The 14,440-nt window shown below is 42.7% G+C and overlaps 1 protein-coding gene across 4 annotated transcripts in view; it reads left to right on the forward strand.

The window, feature by feature from the left end:
• Positions 1 to 14,440, forward strand: part of EVA1A (eva-1 homolog A, regulator of programmed cell death) — a 208,062-nt gene that overhangs the window by 87,790 nt on the left and 105,832 nt on the right. For all 4 annotated transcript variants that reach the window (XM_009560443.2, XM_054063340.1, XM_054063342.1 and 1 more), the window contains one exon: positions 13,090 to 13,233. In XM_009560443.2, the coding sequence (XP_009558738.2) occupies positions 13,090 to 13,233 (144 nt within the window). The remainder of the gene's footprint in view (positions 1 to 13,089; positions 13,234 to 14,440) is intronic.

A 14,440-nucleotide genomic window follows, 5' to 3' on the forward strand; every position in this document is an offset into this window, starting at 1 on the left:
ATTTCTGTCTCTTCCATAATGTAAGGGAACAAATAATTTAATTTGTAGTGTTTCTGCATTGAAGAGCAAGACCTTGAACTCTGCAGGAGTGTTGAGGAGGTGAAGTCCATTAATGGTGTGATTCTTAGGTTCTGTAGAGACACAAGGTATGTTAGGTGCTCAGGTGGAGGGATCTGAGGTATGGTGAGACTGCAGCCTTTTAATACCTGCATAACTCAACCCCTTGCAGTTCTCCTGGGTGATGTAAGATCCCCAGTTCAGACTTCGCACACCATGCCATGCCAGATTCACCTTTTCTTTCTGCCTAACGTCAATATGAATGTGCTTAGCATCTGTGAAGGGAAAGTTATTGTGAACGACTCCATCCTATCACTGTCCTGTTAAAGACAAAATCTGCTAAGATCCTTTTTTAACTGGAACATGCTGAAACTTGTATCTCTGACCGTAATGGGAAACCCCTGCAAACAGCTGGACCCTTGGGCTTGAATGCCTTGGGAACTCTGAAAAGCCCCTAAAGGAATTTGACCTTATTTGTAACTCTCTTAATAAAGCCTCCACTTTGCTGCCAGCATGTGCAGAGACAATAGGCAGAACATAGGGAGGTCTCTGGGGAAAGGGTTATTTGCAAGCAACAAACCATTAATAACCCTCAGCCCAGTGAGCCCTTTGCCCCATTATCGTGCTGTTTACAGCTGCCTCTGCCTGCGGCTCCAAGCGACTTGTTTATACCAAGAGAAACCAGTTTAAAAAATGGCCTTTTCCTACTTGTATCTGAGTGTGAGGTAATAGTCTAATTAGGAGCCTCAGGAGGAAGAACTCGAAAGTAAAACCATTACCCTACTTATCATTTAGTGGAGTAATACCTTTGATCGTATTTAGCGCATCTGATGCCTTCACAGGTACATTTTTATAGGAGCTGCCCTCCTGAACCACAGGGAATGAGAGGGAATGTCCAGCTGACCTCTAACATCAGGATCCAGGTCTCCTTCTCAAGGACCCTTTCTCTCTGTCACCTATACAAAGCAATTCACTTCTCATCTGGGTACAATGAATCTGGGCTTGATTTCAGAGCCAGTTAAGGTTGTGGGATCTGGCTCCGAAGCCCAGCTTTGGGTCATGGTGTGTGGGTTAAGCCAAGTAGTCTGCTGAGAAGTGAAAAGTCCTCATCGTCGAAGTATTAGTTCTCTCCTCTGCTTTTGTAGGGGGAAATGGATATGTTTATGAAGCCCTGAGGGAACTCATATGGTCAGTGGTGTTTTAACTCATCAGATCTGATAATGAAAGAGCAGAGAAATGAGTTCAGCAAAGAAGCCTGTGCTTTAGGTGCTTATTCCCTGGCATTTTTGAGTTTAACGCAGTGACAGAAGGCGATTCAACACACTGTGTTTTGATTTCCTCCTCTTAATGCAGGTGTAAATATAACTTGAACCAGAGCCTTCACAGTCATTCATATAAATACTTATTACACCATGTAAATAATGGGCCCTTCTACTTTGTTTACCCGTGATCAGAGCTAACATGTGAACAAATATGAAATACATGCAGTAAAAATAGTCCATTTTATTCCATGGTACACGTTTCTGTTTCTGCACAAGATCTGGTTTTGAGGCACTGCTTCCCCTCCAGACATCCTTTTCTGTCTCTCTTCTGCTTCACCATCAGTGACCATTTTACATCCTGCGTTTCCATCAGTACAAGTTTGTGGCTCTAATCTTGGTCTTAAATGAAATACTTAAAAATAAAAGGGCTCCAAACCATGGAGCTGGAAAGACAAGGAGTGGTAATCTGATGGGGGAGGCTCAGAGGGCTGAGGCAGCAGAAGGAGGTGAGACATCCACTGCGATCCGTACTATCAGATAATGCCATGCACGGCCATCCTTCAGATCTGAGTGCTTGTGGCTGAAATACCCTCATGACATGTTCTGTTATCACTGTATGGGAGATGACAGCCTTTAAAATGGGCTCGTGGGACGAGCAGGAGACGTGCTCAGGAATCAGACTGGGTGTTTCCTCTCTAATGCGCACACCAAGCTCCAGAACGTGCCTGCCTGTAGGTGCGACTTGATGTGCATTTGATTTGCATTCAGTGCAGGAACTATTAAGTGTATAGCCGATGATTAAAAACATGTTTTTAGAGGCCAATCTGTTTGTATGTAATAAAGGCCACAAGTATCCAAGTTTGAAAGCTAAATAAATATCGGTTGCCATTTAATTCACATATATGATACTTCATTAAAGTTAAATTGAAATGAAATTCCCATTTAGAACACTAAATTGAAGTGGGACAAAGCCTGCTTTCAGAAAGTTTTCAATTTTAGATACTTTGTGTTTCACTTTTTGTCTCAAAACACCAGGAGGTAATTAAAATTACTTTGCAGCTGTTTCTAGAAAACTCAAACTATTGTTGGATTCCATAGAGTCATAAAAAATAATTTATACGAAGTTGGTTTTGTATGCACACAATTGCTATTTTTTTTTTTCTTTAAAGAAAAATCCATTTAAATTTGCTTGTGGGCAGGATCTTTCTCAAAGCCAATGTTCAACTTGGTTTTAAAAACATTGTTTACAGTGGAGTCTGACCCCATGCAGTGGTTGTAAATAAAAATTCTGAAATTAGTGATTTAAATAGCATTAGCAAGGTCTGTGATTATACTGGTATGATACTTGAGGACGCAAAATGAGTATTTGTAACACCTTCAGGAGCATCAACTTCTTTAGCAGCAGATCTTATAAAAGATGCCTATTGCCCAACTACTACTTAAAAGCAAAGCCAGAATATAATCCTAATAATAAAACGGCAGAACTTAAGAGATGTAAATCTATGGCATCTCATCTTATTTCCATGGAGTTCCTCTGAATGAAAACCAGTGTAACTTGTTCAGAACTGATAAAGGTCCTCTTAAAATAATTCAGATGTCACTCAAGAATATTACAAAATCACCATGAAGGGTGAATGCCGAGCCTGAGAAACAAAGGTGAAGTGAAACCTGTGAAGTCGCAAGCACGCAGTGCTTTATCTTAGGAACTGAGAGCAAGAAGCAACTTGCAGATTGTGTCAGCACACACAATATATTTATATATATTCTCTTAAAAACAATGGACCAGTCCCACAGCTTCTGAAGTTCAAACCTTGCTTTAGTCAAGGTCTGTGCGCTTGTTGAAGTGCACCTGTATTTAAGGAAGTTCTTTTATTGGGCTGTTATGAATAGGAAGGAAAAATGAACACAGGGACTTCTCAGAGCAGTAGATATGTAGGATGCACCATCCCTGTCTTCTCCTGACTGAAGCAAAAGCTATTAGCTTCTTTGCTTTTTATCTTGAATACCTTACAGCCCAGAATCAACTCTTCTCTGTTGCAAATTAAATAATAAAAATTTATTGTCATTGCCAGATGCAAACAGTTCTGTTCTCTGAGACTTTTTGAGGCCAAGTTGGAAGCTGTCTTCAGATTCTCACTTTAGACCCCAAATCTGCAAAATGTTATTAATTTCCTCAAATTTACGCACTCTGAGTCAGTCTCTGCAAAACTGGAGCCTCATCTGGTTTATATGAGTTCTAGTTCCAGATACAAAGGTGATAAGATGATTTGAGTTCATGTTAATAAACCAAGTGTTTCGAAGTGTAACTATAGCATTTGTAATTAAACCTGCAGTCTATCCTTCAGCTGCAGTCTCTGGAAGTGATAAGTTCCTTTTAAGATAATTTTCTCTTTTCTGGTCTACTGCTGAAGTTTCCAAAGTTTTATGATGTGTGTGGTGAGTAATTTTTCTCTCTCTGTCATTAAAACATACTTCTCAATGTAAAGCTGGCCTTCTTGGCACATCCTTCTCATGTTTGGATATACATTTCTTTTTTAGCCATCCATTTTCAGTGGCTTTGTGCGAGACATAGATGCTAAATCCAGCTGCACCAACGCAAAGTTCCCTCCTGCTATTTGTGAAACACGATAATGACAATTTATAGCAGCAACTCAGCTCGATGTGATACTGAAGTACCCGGCACTGCCGAAGCAAAAACCAAACAGAAAGTCCCTCAAACATAAAAGCTCACAGAAGAGTAAAGAGCGTGCTGGTACTGATGCTGTTGTGTGGGAGGTAGACTCTCCTTGAGTCATGAGATGTTGGAGTGTCTCTTGACTGTTCTGCATGGCATCAGGTAGTGCTGGTGACACAGCTGGGAGTGGGGACCTGGGAAACCAGAGCTAACGTGTGGGCCAAAGCCCTGGTGATACTTTTCCAACCAGTCCTGACTGCAAACTCTCCTTGCACAGCCCAGTGCTTTTTCAAGAAAAAAAATCTCCTCAGCCTGTTTACAGCTCAGGAGAACTTTAAACAAATTATTTCTTTTTCTTCTGACAAATTAATTGCTTTTATTTCTCTGCTTGAAGAGAGTTTTCTTGTGCTTGCAACAGATTGACCGTGCAGGTTTTCTGAGGCCCCTTCTGTCCTGGCTTCCAAACCAACAGCCTTTGAATTGTTGTGAGTCTCTGCTTCCTGAGCTTTCCTCTTTACACATCTGCTTCGGCATCTCATTTAAGGATAGTCTTTTATTGGTTGGTTTTCACATTAGTTGGTCTTATGGGTTAAGCAGTTTGGTTTTCTCCTTGTCTTCCACACTCGCTGTGGTCCTAAACCCAACTCGTTTTTTTGTCCTTTATGGGATAGCATGGCAACGAAGAGAAATCCTGTCTATTTCTGTTGCCCCCATCTGAAACTATATGATGGCACTATGCTTATAAACAAATCACCTTCTCAGGCTCTTTGTGAGAAAAAAGACAAAGCCCATCTTTAACTGTCCTCTGCACTGGCTTTTAAAGAGAACATCATTCTTAATAGGCATAGGCTAAGCTGCAGATGACTGGGATCTGATAGACTGCTTGTGGTGCAGACTGGTTCATCAGTACTCTGTGAAGACATCCTTGATCGGCTGCTAGGATGGCCAATTTTGGCTGATACAGCCGCTGAAACAGAGGCTCAGTCACCTCCAACAGCTGTCGCTTTATAAAGGAGCTGAACTTTGTATCAACCACAGCTAATGGACCATCCCTAAAATAAAGGAGAAAGAAAGAGCAGAATTTCCTTCCCTTCTGTTTATAATAGAGATTATCCTGCAGAATGAGGCAGTTTTGAGTCACTCCTAGGTAAATTGTGAAGGAATTTAGGCAGCTGCATCACTTGCAAGGTTGGAATGACTTTCTTTCTACTTCTGCGCTTTTTGCCATTCCACTGAAGTTTGTGTTCTCTTTTGGCAGATCAGTAGATAACCATAGCACTGATTCAGACATCTGTCAGCTTTCCTTGCAGGAACTAAATTTCTCTCCTCTTAGTTAATTGACTCCCCCATCTTCCATCTTTCATTCTGTCCTCCCTGCTTCATAACTCTCAGCAAGTAACTTTTCCTGTTGTATTCTTTAGCAAAAAACAGTGCTGCATGTTTCGGAGAGCAATCCTGCCCTTTGCTTGGGAGGAGTTTCCTCCTAGATCTGTCACTTGTTTGTAAATGACTTCCCTCAAGGGAATATTTATCTTAGCTTGTTCCTTTCAGTTACCTCTCGAGACACAGCAAGGAAAGCTAGGGTTGTACTGTTTTAATTCCAGATGCAGATCTGCTCCCTGTGCCTTTACACCGAGTCAAAGTGCTCTTGATCAGGCATCACCACTCCTGATCCAGTTCCTAACCACTTACCTCACATGCACTGCTGGAAATAGTATTTAAGACAGTGATTCTCTTTCTGAAGCCTTTAATTACAGCCAATTGTTTGGTCCTTTTGATACTTCGAGGTCTCGTACTTTGTGGGTTGAAAAAGTAGAATGAGTGCTCCGTTTGTTTTTGCTAAATTCACAGACTCAAAAAGTGCATCCTCTGATACGTGGATGGAATTTTCTTCTCAAGCTCTATTTTTCTTTTAAGAGCGCACGTGGGCATGCTCCATGCCCTGCTGCCTTTCCAGATCCATGGGCAGCCTGTGGAAAACCACTACTTAACAGCCTTGCAGGGTGTTAACCTATTCATCTGCTCGGGTGGAGGTGGTCATGCTCACTCTGAGCATCCTGCCTCCCCTGGGCAGGAACATGCCTCGGCAGGCTCAGCGTGGATGCGGCAGGTGAGCCTGATCACGCGGTCAGCAGATGCACGGATGTTCCTGAGCATCTGGCATATGCCCAGCTTCGCTGTGGGATTAATCACCCACCTCAAAAGTAGGTGCCTAAGTCTGTTTGTGGATTGATCCGTGATGACTGCTGCCTTGGAAGAGGCCCCAGTCTTAGAGCATCTAAGAGTTACTGTAATGCAAATATTAAACTGTTTGGAAACATTCTTTCAAACCCAAATAGGTTTTGTAATAAAAAGCAGCAATGTATGGCTTGGATTTCAGATTTGGATGTGTCACCTTGGCTGGAGAAAAACAAGTACCAGTGAGTAAACAAAGTAAAGGATGTGATTAATAGGCATTGGCTCCAATTTATTTTTTTCACCAGGAAGAGGTAATAAAGAAATAGTCCTGCTGGGAAGCAGCCTTAAGCTGACTAAAACCCATTCATTGTGGTGAGCTTGATGATATGGACGTTACATCACTGGGACTGATTCCGGTTTTAAAGCCAACGCTGTCTCCAAGCTGCAGCTGGTAAAATCCTCCAGAGTGGCTTTGTTGCCATCTGATTTGGGTTTTTACCCTGTCAGAGGCTGGGCTGATAAAGACAGTAAATCAGGGAGTATTGTCATACTAAATGCAACTGGTAAGATGAATTATCTGCTGAGAGCTGAGACGAAGAGTTATGAAAGGAAATGGCCAGCAGTCTGCATTCGTGGAGTGATCCTGCGAAAGGGAATTCACCTTGTACCAGGAGCAAGCCTGGAGGGTTGTGCAGCTTCTAGAAAGTGGGGCCAGGAGAAAAGAGGACAAAGCGAGCTGATCCCACTCTCCCCAAAACCCAAACTTTAGTTTAAAATACCATATTCCGAAAGCACAGCTGATACCTTTAAACGCTTTCACATGTGGAAGTTTCACTGTAGCCAGGATTCGTATTTGCTCTTAGGCACTGAAGCAATCCAAGACTAATGAAAGCTGAGGGTAACTCTGGCCCAACCTGTGTGAGTGGGCTTTCTGTCATCTGTAAGGTCTTAAAATGGTTTTTATTGCTCTGCTGTGGGATTTGAGCTTTGTGGGCTTTAAAAGGTTCTTGGCAGGAGCCTGGCTGTGCTTAGCAGTACTTACCTCAGAGTTAGTGATATGGTATTGGCATTTGTGAATGTCCTTCCCCATATCATTGACACATCGGATCACATGTTTGTCGCTGATGTCAGGATGGTATTTCATATAACATTTGCAGTTTGATTTTAGCAAGCACACAAGCAATAAAAGAAAGGAGATGTTGCCCTGAATAAGCGTGCCATCTGGTGCAGTAAGAGTGCCACATCTCGTCTCCCAGACCTGGAAGAAGTGAATATGGACAGCTGAAGGGGACCATAGCCCGACTGTGCTCTGCCATGTTGTTGGGTTTGGCTTCCCTGCATCTTTTTGTGAACCTACTTGCATGATTTACGGATAAGAGAGCCTCAGTTTTCTTGCCTCTCTGGGAATGGGCACCTGGAGGTGAAGACTTCAGACCTAGAATCACCTCCTGAAGAGGCACCAATATATTTGGAGATCTCACTTCAGCCCAGCTCCCTAAGGACTTGTTACATTTGGAAGTTCAGTTATGTCCTTGTACTTTGTGACAGCCAACAGGAATGATGTTGAGTGCTTTTATGCTCTTGAGACATGGGGGTTAAAGAAAATACCATGTTGTCACTCTTAGAGCTCTGAATGACATGATGGTGACTGTGATTTATGAGGGTGCTGTAGCATCATCTATCACAGCCATCTCTCAGATGTTTTATAGCCATCTTCAGTCCTAGTTAGTGAATGAATACAGATGCTTGAATATGACATTTCGGCATCCAGGTGAAGGACCTCCTTATCACAAATCCTTTGAAGTGTATCAAGGAGATGGTCGCATTTGGGGGTTTTGATTACTGCTCTTTCGTTTTTCAGTTCAATTTATTATGTGGAAGACAAACACATTGACAGATAAAAAAAAAACAAAAACCAAGAGCGGAGACAAAGCTAATTTCAGTAGTAGGGCAGTCTTCCTTCAAAGTACTGCTGGCTGCTTGCCATGGCATTCATGGGAATGGACAAGGCATTTGTGCTTAGAAATTGTCTGGAGGAAAGAACAGGGAAAATTCCCTGTTGTGGCCAAAAGGAAGTCTTTGAAGTGAATCTTTGTCATATTTTGGCCATACAGTCCATTTCTTTTTTGCAAGTCTGGAAGAATATGTTTGATTCCAAGAGAATGGTTCAGGCCTTCCTGCAGGGAAAATGAGAAGAGCATTTGGATTTCCTGTGTGGGAGCCTGGTGCTGTCAGTAGAGTTTAGATGGATATTATAGTGTGGGTGACTCAGGTGGCTTTCTGCCACTCCTATATTCACCAGATTTTGGTGCTCATTAGGGTTTGGAAGTCAGTGGCAACAGTAAAGACTTGCCTGGACGATGCTGTTTGCTACAAAAGCCAAGGAAATAGAGTACTACAAGAAACCTCCGCAATGCTATGTAGAAGTCAAACTGGCAGCCGATTACAAGCAGTCAAACATCAATACTGCTTAATATCTTCAGTAGTGACCTGGGTGGAGTTTGTAGGTGGTACCAAATTGGACGGCGCAGGTGTCATAGCAGGGAGTAGGGACATCAAGGAACCTCTGAGCTAGGGAAACATTATGGAACCTTGTGAAGTTCAACAAAGGCAAGTGTAAAGTTAGGCACCTGAATAAACCTCTGCAACAGCACGGGCTAGGGACTAGCGGGCTGGAAAGTAGCTCTGCAGGAAAAGGATCAGTGCATCTCAGGGGACAAGTGGTTGAACGTGAGTCAGTGGTGTAATCTTGTGGCAAGGGTGGCTAAATGGATACTGGACTTTATTAGTAAGAATATTGCAAGCACATCAAGGAGACGGTTTATTCACTCTATTTGGCATTCCATGACTGCTTAAAAGGAGTATCAAAGTGTCCAGTTTGGGGCTTCCTAGATAAAGAGATATATTGAAAAGGAATTGGAGCAAGTCCAGTTGGGGACCACCAAGCTGGTCAGGGGACTGGAACACACAACGTATGGGTAAATGATGAGGAACCTGGGTTTGTTCAGCCGCAAGAAGAGAAAGCTCTTGCTTTCTTATGTTTTCTTACTTGGTGATGTTTTCTGCTGCCTAATAGGTGGCTAAGACCGTTCTTCGAAACGCACTGAAAAACGAACAACAAAAGCAATGAACACAAGTTGCAGCAATGGAAACCTGATTAGATAGAAGGAAATAATTCTTTACCTAGAGCATGGTTAGCCCTGGAACAGGTGCCCAAGGAGTTTGTGGAATATTTATCTGTGGAGATTTCTAAAACCTGCCTGGGCAAATTCCTGAGCAACCTGATGTAACATCAAAGCTGGCTGTGCTTTGAGCTGGAGGTTGGACTGGATAGGCTCCAGATATTGCTTCCAACTAAATTATCATATGGTTTATGTGCTGCAGTCTCAACAGGTGACTTTTTTCCTGGATATTTTTTTCAATATTCGTGTAATCATTGAATGTCTTGAGTTGGAAGGAATCTTAGAGATAATCTAATTCCACTCCCCTGCTGTGGGCAGGGACACCTCCCACTGGCCCAGGCTGCTCCAAGCCCCATCCAACCTGGCCTGGAACCCCTCCAGGGATGGGACAGCCACAGCTTCCCTGGGCAACTTGTTCCCATGCCTCACCTCCCTCATTTTGAAGAAATTCCTCCTAATGTCTAGTCTAAACTGGCCCCTCTCCGATTTAAAGCCATCCCCCCGGTCCTATCACTACATAATATTAAGGTCTGCAAAAGGTCCACTGAAAAAGAGGCTTTTAAAATCTCAGTGCTTTATTTTCTATGCTAAGGGATTTCATACCCATCTTTAATTGAGGCATATTGAGTCTCTTCTGCTTTTGTGCTCATTTTGGGTAGTGCAGGTTGAGCTGGAGCAGCCTGGCAGCTGGAGAGCTGAGGATTTCCCTACTGATATTTGTGAATATGGAGGCCTGGTCTGTGCCCAAAGAAGATGGGTATCTGGGACTATGTGTATGCTGATAAAACAGCAGTAACATGGCCTGGGCACAGATACTGGAAATGGGACTTCTGTCCTGTTCAACTGTAGCATGGTCCATGGCATGGTTTGTTGCCTTGACCCAGCTAACACTCTTGTAGGCAGTCTGGGAGATGGTTTGTGGTTGTTTATAGGACAAGCACTGAGTATCACCACTCTGTTTTGGAGGGGAAGGGTGTTTAATAGCACGGTTGTGGGTTGTTCCGCCACAGTTTGCCTCAGGGCCGGGGAATGGGCCAGGGGAGGTTTTTGTTTACCAATGAACACGTAGCCAAACGGTGTAGGATGGACCTGGGCACTGTTAAAATAGAGGTAGTGATTGCAGTGTTAGGACTTGCTCTGGCAGATGAAGCTACGTAGAAGATGCTGGGTATCTAGAGCTACGTGGAAGAGGGTCTTATAACTCAAGCTATGTCTGCATTGCTAGTGAGGCTGCTGAAGGGGCCAAAGCAGGGTCCCACAGTTGCCTGTAGGCAGTATGGGATCTTGTTTTCAGGGGATATCATGGCAAAGGCTGTCTTCTCCTGCAGAAAAATAAAATGCAGCTTCTACCTGATAAAGGTAGCATCAGGATTGTGCTCTCCTACCACGTACACATCAGCTGCTCTGTGTGGAATGCACTGAGAAAGAGCCTGAGCCCTGGCCCCGTGGCTGCCTGACCTCATGTCTGTGCAACTAAACCCTCTACCACATAATCTAGTTCCTTTGCTTTCCATCCAAAGTACTTGGGGTGGCCTTCTGCAGATCAGTGGCTGGGACTAGCCCTGTTATATCGCAGACTATATCACCTGCTTGGGATAATGCTAGTTGGCAACATCATTCCAAGGAACAGGGTAGCACTTTAACAAGGACAATAGTAGCGTGTCTGGATTTGAGCCCTGTTTGATTTCCTAGTGCAGATGCTGCTGCTAAAGTCAATATGGATGGAGATCGTAGCCTGCTCAGAAATGCATGGGAGGAAGGGTGTCGTCAATAGCTAGATATGACTAGTGATGGCTAGAAAACTAGTGATGTTCATGTGAGGGTATATGGCAGATAAAACTACTCCTAGAAGCGTTTTCAAGGTGCTGAATCATCAGATCTGGCACCTGAAGAATCAATCCAACTTGTTAAGGCGGAGGGCAGAGTCTGTAATCTGTTTCTGCTCATTCCTACAAGAGGAGCTTCCCAAAGGCTGACCATCTCTGGTGATGACGTGTGCAAAAGACTCGACTTGCCTCTTACAGGACCAGTAATGAGTAATTCCCCACCCTCCCGTGGAGGTGGTGTGTTTTTGTGTGAGAACAATAGCAGGTAAAACGAATAGGCACCGTCCACGAAATCCTGCGCAGTGCTTAGATTTAATGAGTCTCTCTAACTGGACATTTGACAAAAAGGCAATAAAGCAGCGTTGCTGCATGCCAGATGTTTCCACTGGAACCTCTAACATTTATCGGATCAAAAATCCCCTGAGGAAGTTTGGGTGGTTCAGTATGAAAATGCTCACATGGGGCCCTGTTTTTTTGTCATTTGTGAAATAAAATGCTGTCTTTGATTTGACAAAAAAGACATGTTTCTCTCTAGGCTTAGTTTTCTGTGGCTTTCTCATATCTCTCATGGCTTTTGTTGTTGTGCTGGTTCCAGCATTCGGTACATTTTGGGCTTCATTTTCCCTTTCCCTGCCTGCTGATTAGTGATCAAAGGGGGTTTGTATTCCTTTGTAGCTTTCCTGTCGCTTTTAGCAACAGCTTCATGTTGAAGAAATGTCTTCTCGTCAGCTTCCCCTTGGCCCTGGCCGGACAGGGAAAGCAAACTAGCAGTCTAGCACCTAAAAGGTTGAGAGCTTGTCTGTACAGATCGTTTTCACCTTGGCTGAGAAAACAGGCGCAAAATGTCTGATAGAAAATAATATTTAGGAAAATACCTCGTTTCAGAGCTTTCCGTGTTGTGAATTCCTGATATGACAAACATTTCTGTTTACATGGAATAAACACACTGAAGAGTGTATTTCTTCTATAGACGGTAGATGGTAACATTAGGATTATTGGACCTCATAGTAAACCTCGTTAGATTTCTTTGAAATACATTATCTAAGAGCGGACAGGGGCACTGATCACCTCTGTCTGCAGAAGGGAACCAGAGATGGAGACTTGAGACAACTCTCCTGACATAACAAAGGCTAAGAAAGTCTACCCAAACTCTCTTTCTTCTCTTTGAATTAAGCAAAACCTGGAAAAAAAAACAACACAATGAAACAAAATCAGAGTTTTAGCCTTCTCTGAACAAGATCACGATGTCCATCTCCCTTACACCCTTGAGGAGGGAATTTACATGTTACTGTGATCATGTTACTGTGTTATCAGACAGATAAATAAGTCTACAGTAATTCCATATGAATATTTTAACCATAGTATTAGCGTATTTTCTGTTCCTATGACAATCTCTTAGTTTATGGGGAAGCTTGTAGTGTTTCTGGATAAAGACACTGGAGTGAGATTCCTAAGATTTGAGTCTTTTTCCTTGCTCTGCACTGATATGCTCTTGTTAGTATTTTTACCTTTCTATGTCTCTGTTTCTCAATCTGTTGAAGTGAAGATACTGATGTCTGTCTTTTCAGACATTTACAGAATAATTTTCAGACATTTACAGAATAAATTCCAGGTGAGAAGGAATATTTTTATGCCTTTTTTCTTTGAAAACAAACCTTCTTTTATTTGCAGCCTTCTTTCTATGGATGTATGGGGGTTTCTGATTCTTCATTGTTCTTTTTGGTAATTTCCTTTCATAAATATACAGTTTATTAGAGGGGTTTGAGAGTCAAAGACACCTTCCCATATAAACACAAAGATTTTTAAATACTCATTGAAAGCTTATATGGATGTCATCTTATATATTTCTAAGTAATTTCTGATGTGAATGGACACATATTAACAAGCAGGTATCCTTGTTCCCTTTTTAGAGTGTCAGTCGGCCACTGCTCTCCAACTCATGATCAAGCGCTGTCACGGGAGAAGAAGCTGCAGCATATATGCCAGCACCTATGAATTTGGAGATCCTTGTTACCCAGGCATCCGAAAGCATCTTAATGTCATCTACACCTGTGGTGAGCCAGGAAATTCTCTTACTTTAGCTGTCTTTGGTGTATGTGTTTGATGAACTGTGGTGTGTGAAGAATGGCAAGACTTGTAATCATACATAAAACCTGTTGAACTTACAGTTGACTCATGGTGATTCTTATTTGGTCAATAAGGGAAAGCTCTGTGGATCACCTGAATTAATCATAAAAGCACAGAATGGTTTGGGTTGGAGGGGACCTTAAAGCCCATCCAGTTCCACCCCCTGCCATGGGCAGGGACACCTCCCACTGGATCAGGCTGCCCAAGGCCCATCCAACCTGGCCTTGAACAAGGGGGAGAATAGTTTATTTCTGTTTCCTTTTTTCCTCACTGGCTTGATAGAAAAAACAGAAAACATGGAAATTTTATTTTGTTAACCCATTCAATGCTGCCTCTGCAAGGCAGAAAAATTTGGGGGTGAAATCAATCCACTCATGCTTACATGATGAATTTGACTGCAGCAAAGTCGTGGTTGTCAGTAGGATCCTTATTACTTTGTTTTGTGCAGTAGAATATGACAATCACCAATGCACATTCATCGATGGTGTTAGTAGAGAATCACTCCCAAAATCTTCAGGTGAACATTTCAACGATTCCCTGACAAAATATTGTTATTTAAAAAAAAAAAAAATTAAAAAAAAAAAATGGGAGCTCTGAGTTGGGAAATTCAGTCATAGTGTTGAGCAGACACTGTACTCCTACTTGACTAGTCGTCTTATTTTGCAACAGAGGAAAAAATGTTCCTCTCTGTGGTCTGAAAACAACATCACGTTTGCCTTCTTCCAGTGATGACATTTTGGTCATTTGTACCTGATATGTTTGAAAATATTTGCATGATTGTTTTGCTTTTATAGTTGTTGGTAGGATCAGCCGAGTCCCTCTCTCTGTTCCTTTCTACATCCTCCTGGTAGACAAAATCCTGGTGGTGTTTTGAGTCCGCTGAGTAGATGGCTGAGCACGTAGTAGAGGAGGTGCTGGCTGTGTCCTGAGACAGCAACAGGTCTATGGGTCAACCTCTACCTGTAACTACGTGTTCAGCATCCTGAATCTCTGATAGATGGTGTTTGAGATGGAGTCACTGCGGTGTTTTGTGTAGTTACTGTAGCGTGGCTGATGCGCAGCACCCTGAAAAGCAGAGAAATGCAGGAGCATCAGGCTCTGAGCTCCTGCCTGGTTGTTGTTTCATTTGGCAGC

The sequence above is a fragment of the Cuculus canorus genome, chromosome 3 (genome assembly GCF_017976375.1).
Source record: "Cuculus canorus isolate bCucCan1 chromosome 3, bCucCan1.pri, whole genome shotgun sequence".
Classification (NCBI taxonomy): domain Eukaryota; kingdom Metazoa; phylum Chordata; class Aves; order Cuculiformes; family Cuculidae; genus Cuculus; species Cuculus canorus.